The sequence below is a fragment of the Tenrec ecaudatus genome, chromosome 12 (genome assembly GCF_050624435.1).
Source record: "Tenrec ecaudatus isolate mTenEca1 chromosome 12, mTenEca1.hap1, whole genome shotgun sequence".
Lineage (NCBI taxonomy): Eukaryota > Metazoa > Chordata > Mammalia > Afrosoricida > Tenrecidae > Tenrec > Tenrec ecaudatus.
In genome coordinates this window covers 127,406,518-127,414,442 of record NC_134541.1, presented here as the reverse complement: position 1 = coordinate 127,414,442, position 7,925 = coordinate 127,406,518, and the positions used below count along the sequence as shown (strand labels likewise).

At 61.0% G+C, this 7,925-nt stretch overlaps 1 protein-coding gene across 4 annotated transcripts; it reads right to left on the bottom strand.

The window, feature by feature from the left end:
• Positions 1 to 291: 291 nt before the first annotated feature.
• Positions 292 to 3,039, bottom strand: ABHD11 (abhydrolase domain containing 11). 4 transcript variants are annotated; one of them, XM_075528491.1, is made up of 6 exons: positions 2,742 to 3,039; positions 2,468 to 2,603; positions 1,794 to 1,967; positions 1,532 to 1,720; positions 1,253 to 1,412; positions 292 to 1,018 (listed from the first exon to the last, which is right to left on the bottom strand). In XM_075528491.1, the coding sequence occupies exons 1-6, from the start codon at positions 2,867 to 2,869 to the stop codon at positions 741 to 743; spliced, it is 1,065 nt and encodes a 354-aa protein (XP_075384606.1). In that variant the 5' UTR covers positions 2,870 to 3,039; the 3' UTR covers positions 292 to 740. The 4 variants fall into 4 exon arrangements, with proteins under 4 accessions (XP_075384606.1, XP_075384607.1, XP_075384608.1 ...); XM_075528492.1 differs by having other exon boundaries at positions 296 to 1,018; positions 1,532 to 1,702; XM_075528493.1 differs by having other exon boundaries at positions 741 to 1,018; positions 1,231 to 1,412.
• Between the last annotated feature and the right edge of the window lie 4,886 nt (positions 3,040 to 7,925).

Genomic DNA, 7,925 nt, shown 5'->3' with positions numbered 1-7,925 from the left:
GACCCAAGGACCCAGCTCGACATTCCAGAGTTGCCGAGCCTGGGGTGCCAGGGAACGGGCACAGGCCACCTCAGCGCTCTGCAAGAAAGCACCTTCATCCAGGCTCCTTCTGCCACCCTGACGCGAGTGAGCCCAGAATCCCAAGAGGTTGGCACCCTGGGGGGCACCTGGACAGAGCTCTCACTGGACCGGGTCCTCCAGGAGCGGGATGATGCCATTGCCAAGTGAGGGGCAGCTGGGGCCGAGGGGCTGGGGCTGCATCACCCCAAGGGTCCTGTCCTGCCCAGGGCTGGGGGTGGGGGGAGGCAGGTGGGTCCTCCTGGAGAGCGACCTGGCTCTCTAGCTAACCCTACCTGCCATGGCAGGAAGCAGGCCGTGGAGGCTGAGCTGGAGGTGTGCCGAGCCACACTGCGAGCTGTGGAGGCCCAGTTGCTGGAGGCCCTGGAGGAGAAACTGAGGCTGAAGCAGGAGGTGGACGCTTGGGAGGTAGAACGGGCAGGCTGGCCAGCCTGGGAGGTGCGGAAGAGAGGGCCCAGGGCCAGCCCTGGACCTGCCCTTCCTTTCGCAGGAGGACATGCGGCAGCTCGTGCAACAGCAGGTTCAACGTCAGCTGCAGAGAGAGCCTGGGACCGCTCTGTGTGCCCCGGGAGTTGCCAGGGTCCCCAGGGCCCAGCCCCTCCAGGGCTGGTGGAAACGTCGGTGAGCAAACTGCCTAACTCTGGGTCTCAGGAGCAGCATCTTTATTCATTAAAGCTTGAGGTCTGGCCTCTCTGTGCCCTGGAACCTGCCCAGTGCCTGCCTGAGTCCCTCAGTGCAGCTGCGTGGAGAGGCTGGGGGCCCTGGATGCCTGGTGCTGTGACCCTTCTTGCCAGCAAGGAGGGGCTCTCAGGCCAGGAAGCCTCGGATGGCTGCCATGAAGTCCTGCGGGCGGTCGGCGTGCACCCAGTGGCCCGCGTGAGGCACAGTCTGCAGCTGGGCGTGAGGGAAGAGCCGCTTGATCTCAGGGTGGTGGCTGGGGCTATCACCGCAGAGATGGCCATCAAAGAGGCATGGCAGTGCGGGGAACGGGTGGGAAAGAAGCAAAGGGAGAGATAGGAAGCCCTGTGAGTGACCAGGGCTGTTTCTGGGGCCTCAGGAGATCCCCGTGGGTGACCATAACCTCTCCCAGGGAAGAGACAGGTTAGGGGGTGGGTGAGAAGGGAGCATCCCTCCCCACCCCCCATGGCTTACTGCACAAACTGGGAGTTGCCACCTAGCAGGAAGAGGGCTGGTCCCAGGTAGGACTCTTGGCGAGGTGGGAAGGCCATGATCTCCTGCAGGCTCTGGGCCATGGCGTCTAGGTTCACCCTCCAGAGGAAGCGCCCGTCCACCTCCACCAGGTTGGTGAGCAGGAACTGCCGGACAGCTAAGTCCTGTGCAGGGAAGGATTGAGAGGGCGTCCAGCAAGGCCTGAGGTCTCCACTCTGTCCTTAGTGGGCTCCAGCACCCACCCTACCCCCCACCGTACCACGGTTGGGTGTGGGGGCATCACCTGGACCACAGGGCTGAGTTGCTCATCGGCCAGTTTGCGGGCGCGGGAGCGGGGCACACCATCTGGGATGACTACAGCCCGCATGGCAGCCATGTAGGACGGGAAGTTGGAGACGGAGGCAGTCTCCGTGGGGCTGATGTCCACGGCGATCAGGCGTTCCACCAGGTCTGGCTGCGGGAGAGAGCCAGGCTGGGGACGGGCCACTGGCTGGGCCCACAGGGTCTGGGGCAGTCACTGGAGCCTGCTGGGCGGGGTGGCTCACCCTCTGGAGTGCCAGCAGCATAGCTGTCTTGCCTCCCATGCTGTGGCCGATGAGGACGCAGGGCGCCAGGCCCAGCTCGGGCAAGAGGCCCTGCAGGTCGCGGCTCATGGCCTCGTAGCTCATGTCTGGGCTGTGGGGGCTGTCACCATGGTTCCGGGCATCCACTGTCAGCACCTGGAGATGAGGAGGCATGGTGGTGGTGGTACGGGCAGGGGCAGCTGGCCCCAGATGTCAAAGGCCTGGCAGGCTGACACAAAGGGTGGGGAGGGAGTATATGGTGTGTGTGTGTAGCCTGTGGGTAGGCCCTGACCGGAGGAAAGGCCAGTGAGAGAGGGCCCCCTCCAGGCACCAGTGGCACACGCGGGCAACCTGGGCTTATTGGACAAGAAAAGAGAAGGCCCAAAGGGTGTGAGTGTGGCCTGGCTTGGGGGAGGAGGGGCGACAACTACACACAGGGCTGGAAACAGCACGGAGGACGGCTGCCCTGAGGTCACGAGCACGTGACCTGGGGCCAGCCATTGGGCGGCGGCGGAAGGCCAGCTCCTTTCGTTTCTGCTGCGGGGGCGGGGGAGTCACGCTCCCCTCGGGGATCCCTGCCAATCACCGCCCCCCAGCAGTGAGAACCGAGGGCCCGGCCCCGCCCCCGTGGAACCCCGCCCCGCCCGGAAGCGCACCTTCCGGCCTGTCCGTTGGGCCAGCGTCTTGGCGATGGAGTTGAAGTTGTTTCTGCAGCCGAAGAGCCCGTGCAGAAAGACGAGGGCCGGGCGGGACCCCTCCCCGTCCACGAGCGAGTAGGAGAGGGGCAGCGGCCTGGCGGAGGGAGGGTCTGAGCCAGCAATGGGAGGAGCCTGAAGGGAGGCCCGCTGAAGGGGCGGGCCCAGCGGGGGAGGGGCCAGGGCGAAGAGGGAGGGGCAGAGAGCGGCCTCCCAGCTGGCGCCCTTGACTGACCTCGGATCCGCTCCGCCTCCCCCGCTGCCTCCGCCGCTGCGGCCGGCGACGGGCACCCTGGAGGAGCTGGGCCGCGCGGGGCCGCGTCCCCCCTGGGGGAGCCTGCAGGCGTGGGCCCAGCGGAGCATGCCTTGATGCCACCTCGTGCTAGCCGTCCGGCCGGACGCCCGCCGCCCGCGCCGTCAGAGGCCGGCCTAGTGCCCGCCGGAGCTCCGCCCTCGCCTCCAGTCTCCCGCGTAATTCCCGCCTTGGGTCACGTTTTCTTACGTAATCCGAGAGCGCCACCTGTCCCCAGCTCTGCCCTTTGCACCATTACGTAATCCCCGCTCCCCAGCCCGCCCGCAGCCGGGAGCTCCGCCCCTGGCCCCGCCCTGGGTGGAGTCTACGCTAAGCACTGCCCCGCCCCTCCATAAGCCCCGCCCACCTCTTCGGCGACGCATCCTGGCGGGAGGCGGGACCAGCCGTCTGAGCTACGGGTACCCCCCCCTCCACCCCCTCCCTCACGCGTCGCATTTTGGCTCTGGGTGCTGTCCGGCAGAGCCTTGGCAAGCCGAAACGACGACCTGCACCTGTTCTGCCCCTTTGCCCCCACGTGCCACCTTGGGTGGTTGCCATACTTTCTGTGCCATGGGCGCGAGGCGCCAGAGTGGCTCTGGTCCGGGCGCCAGCTCCGAGGCGCAGAGCTCAGCAGCGCAGGGCCCGGGCTCTTCGTGCCCATCCTGAAAGCTGCTGGCTGTCGCAAGAGCTAGGGAGATTCCGGATTCCAAATTCCCCTCGACGGATGGGGGAAACAGGGCGCCCGAGGGAGCCACAATTCTGGCTTGGTAGGGATTTCAGGGGGAACCCCCACCTCCAGGTGCTGTCCTGGGAACATTTGCTCAGTTCACCTGAAAATAGCTTAGGTGAGCGCCCTCCACCCTAACCCCCACACCTTTTACCGGCAAAGAAACGAACCCCAAATGAACTCCTACCGCTAAACTTAGGACATGGTGCCAGGATGCCACCTTCTGGAGTCTGCTGCCATCTCTCCCCAGTCTGGGGTACAGGTGGCATTGTCTGGGCTCTGAGCTGGATCCCCATGCAGCCCATGACTTTTAAGCTTATATAATCATGTGATCAAAACTGCCAGGGACTCCCCATTGGAAAATAGAAGTTTCTCCATAGTTTTTTTCCTCCCTCACTTGTCCCGTTCAATCCCTTTCCAACAGCTTTCCCTGCTCCTGCCCAGCAGGGCACCCAGCTATGACTCCCATGGCAGACCTTCCTTACTCCTTTATTCCTGCAGGGGGCGTTGTGCTGCCTGCCCGCTGCCGCCTGTCTCTCTCCTTCCTACACTTCAAGGTCCAGTCTAACTGCCACCTTCTTCCCCAGCCTTCCTGGATCTCTCCAGTGGAAACCAGACTCATCCACTCCATGTTCCCAGAGCTTTTGTCGGGACCTGCTATGTGGAGTTGGAGATCTGGCCTTGTCAGCGCACAGCACGGGCTGGGGTGCTCCCTGAAGCCTGGACTTGGAGATGCCACCTGCCCCCTCCCTGGTTCCTTCCAGCTGGCCTGATGGAACTGAGGACCAGCTAGGTTCCAGCTCACTGGCCTGTATTCTGAATCCACCGGCCCGCACCCACCCCCACCCCCATTCCCACCCCCACTCCCTGGGCTGGGCCCAGGTGTTTTTTGCCTTGAGGTCTCTGGGGATTTGGAGCACAGCAGGTGGTGTGGGCACTGGTTGGCATCAGAGGCGCTAGGGGAGTGAAGAGATCATCTGAGTCCCCTGATGTGGGCGAAGTCCCTGGAAGGGAGGATCAAGCAGGGTGTTTTTCTACCTGGCATGGGGGCAGCCTCGGTGGCTTGGTGACTTCATTGACACAGATGAGTGACTTCAGAGGAGGCTCCAAACATGCCCCCTCTCCCTGCCAGCCTAGTGTTTAGCTAGACAATTCAAATTGGGCCCAAGATCCTTGACCATCTGCCAAGGAGCCAGGGAGCCCAGGCTGTGGGGGTAGAAGCCACCTGCCCTGGAGACATTTGGACACCAGCCCCATCCTGGGAGGGGAGGGCCTGGTAAGCAGAAAAACCAGTCTGCCTGAGGTTACTACTTCAACATCCAGGTGTGAGGAGGGGCTGCTGTTACCTGGGAAGGCTTGTTGATGTCCTGGGCCAGTAGGGCCGGTGGACTGGCATTTAGCTGTGGATGGTGTCAAAGCACTGTGGGGTGCCAGTGCAGCCCCTGATATTCTAAAGTGGGTGTGTGGGATGCCCCACCTTCTGGAGGAGGTCCCCTCCACTCTGGTGTTATTTTCACTGTAGCCGCCTCCTTCTTGGGAGGTGGGTGGTGTTGCCCTGATTTTCCTGGTGAGGAAACAGCAATGTAGAGTAACTCACTCCCTGTCGGTCACCCAGCCCCCTGCCCGGCCAGCCTGGCTTCCTGCTGAGACCCCTCATGCAGGGCTCCAGGTCTTCAGCACAGCCCTCCTGGGAGATGAGCTGGGGTGGACCTTGGGGGGAGAGGGGATATCCAAGGGCTGGTGGCATCCCGGACACTCCACCCTTGTGCCTGCCACTGTCGCTCTGTGAGACAGCGGCATAGAATGGGTTAAGGTAGGGAGGCAGCTGCACCTAGCCCAGTATCGGTCACGTGGCTGGGTTTCACCTGCCCCGCTGAGCAGGGACAATCAGGCCGCTTGTTCCAAGGCCAGTCGCCATGGTGACAGGAGTGCACCAGGGAAGGTCATGGGCCAAATTCCTGCCGGCTGGGAGGGTGGGCCCCGGTGTCAGCTGTGCAGGTGGAGGGGGAGAGTGTGTGTGGTGGGGGGGGGGGGAGAAGGAGGAGGCCATGCTCCCGGAAGGACCCTCAAGGTTTCCAAGGGGCTGTCCCCAGGAGGCTCCTGTGTGACTCCCCACCTGGCTTCCTTCCATCCAGCCCTGCTCCTCTAGCGGGAGTTTAAGACGCAGTTCTACCCCTTAAATCCTCACACTCCCCTTTCACACACGGGAATGGTAACCCCCTATCCGGTTACTGGCCAGGTCCCTCCCCCACCCCGTCCCCTGTGCCACAGCTCCCAAGAAGAGTGCTTTTGCTTCCTTTGTTCAGCTCCCGGCAGCTTCTTTGGACACAGCCATGATTAAACAACCAGACTGCCTGTCCCTCCAGGCAGTGAGTGTGTAGACGCTTTACTCTCGCCCCTCAAGGGCTGCACAGGCTCATCCTGACTAAGAGCCCTCCCGGCCACCCACCCACAAGCCTCACCTGGCCCCTTCCCCCCAAAGCCCCCTCCCCTCCTTAGGCTCCACCAAGCCCCTGCTTCCTGCTGGGCCGGCTTGGCACAGAGAGGGCTGGGGTGGGGAGTGGGGTGGAGGAAATCCATGTAGGTTGAAACCCAGCAAACAGCTCTCCATTGAGAAAGCCGGGTGGCTCCCTTTATTGAGCCCTGGTAGCTCAGTGGTTGTGCTTTGGGCTGCTAACCTCAAGGTCGGCTGTTCAAAACCACCAGCTACTCTGAGAGAGAAAGACGGGGCTTTCTACTCCTGTGAAGAGTGACAGTGCATTGCAGTCCTGGATGTTCACCAGCAAGAGCCCCTCATCTCCCTGCTTATTGCAGCTTGTTCAGAAGCCTTCCTCCAGCCCCGATGCCGCTCTCTTCTTCTGCAAAGGCGGCTTCTCTGAGGATTTGCTCGAGAGCACACAAGCCTGGTGCACACCTTGCCTGTTATTTAAACCATGCGGTATTCCCTTGTTCTGTTCTCGCATGGCCTCTGGATCCAGCTACAAGTTCTGCATCAAGGTGTCCTGTTCTGGGATTTCCAGTCTTCTCGAGGTTGGCCATGGTTTGCTGTGAGCCACATAGTTGTCAAATGCCTTGGCATAGTCCATAAAACGCAAGTGAGCAAGATCCTCACAACGGGACTCACGGGTCACGTCATGTGAGACAGGGAGAAGCGATTGAAGTCAAGGATTCTGACTTGGGTTCACAGTGATCACAAGCTGTATTGCATGAGGGGAAATCTGCCCAAGACCTCTTTAGAGTATTTCCCATCACCTCCTATGCTTGTGAAGAAGAATTGACGCATCTGCGTGATGATGCTGGACAAGGCGACCGAAAGTACCATGCACTGCTGAAAGGACAAACGGCTCTGTCTTGGAAGAAGTACAGCCAGAGTGCTCCTTACAGGCAAGGATGGCAACAATTTGTCTTACATACTTCAGTCATGTTGTCAGCAGAGGCCAGTCCCTGGAGAAGGATGTCATGCTTGGTAAAATGAAGCGGCAACGAAAAACAGGCAGGCCGTCCAGGAGATGGGTTAACACCATGGCTGCACCCAGGGGGTCAGGCACGGGGACACGTGTGAACATGGTGCCGGACCAAGCAGTGCTTCCTTCTGTTGTGCCCAGGGTCATCATGGGTCAGCTCCCACTCGATGGCACCCAGCAATGAAAACAAGAGTGACAGTCTCCGAAACCCACGGGGGCAGTTCTGCCCCGTCCTACAGGGTTGTTGTGAGATGAATTGGCATCGACTCAATGACAGTGAGTTTTGAGTTATTTATTGAGCACCTACTACGTGAGTGGGATTGGAGTCGACCCCAGGACACCACATGTGACACCAGGAATCAAGGGGCCCAGGTGGCCTAGTGAACCATAAGATCAGCAGTTCCAAACCACCAAACACTCGGATGGAGACAGATGAAGCTTTCTATTCCCGGAAAGATTGATAGTCTCAGAAACTCATAGGAGCTTGTGGCACCACAGGTTAAGCATTGGCCCCTAAAAAGAGTCAGTGGTTCGAACTGACCACCCACTCTGTGGCAGTCTGCTTTGGTAAAATTCACAGCGTCTGAGCAGTTCTACTCTGGGTTGGGTCTGGGTCTCAGAGGTGCAAGGACAAGCCCAGGTCAGCTCAGGGGACATGCGGGCTGGTCGGGTGGGCACATGAGTTAGACCCACAGACACAGGAAGCTGGTTTTCAGAGAACTGAAAACCAAGACTCTGACCTGGCCCCCGTGTCAGTCAGGAGGAGTGGCTCTGAAGGAGCCTGCGCTCGGATGGATGTCTGAGGCTCTGAGAAGGACTCCACCATGGGCAGGGATGCTAGAGGTGAGGTGGGTGTTTCAGAGGTGGGAATACCGCGGGCCACCCCTCCCCACTTCCCAAGGCAGAATCCTAAGAGCTGTTTGGGGCGCACCCTTC

Coding starts and splice junctions, on each gene's coding strand:
- ABHD11 (XM_075528491.1), bottom strand. CDS start 2,869: ATGCTCCGCTGGGCCCACGCCTGCAGGCTCCCCCAGGGGGGACGCGGC. Junction 2,604..2,741: donor GGAGGCGGAGCGGATCCGAG/GTCAGTCAAGGG, acceptor TCCCTCCGCCAG/GCCGCTGCCCCTCTCCTACT. Junction 1,968..2,467: donor CCCAACGGACAGGCCGGAAG/GTGCGCTTCCGG, acceptor CCTCATCTCCAG/GTGCTGACAGTGGATGCCCG.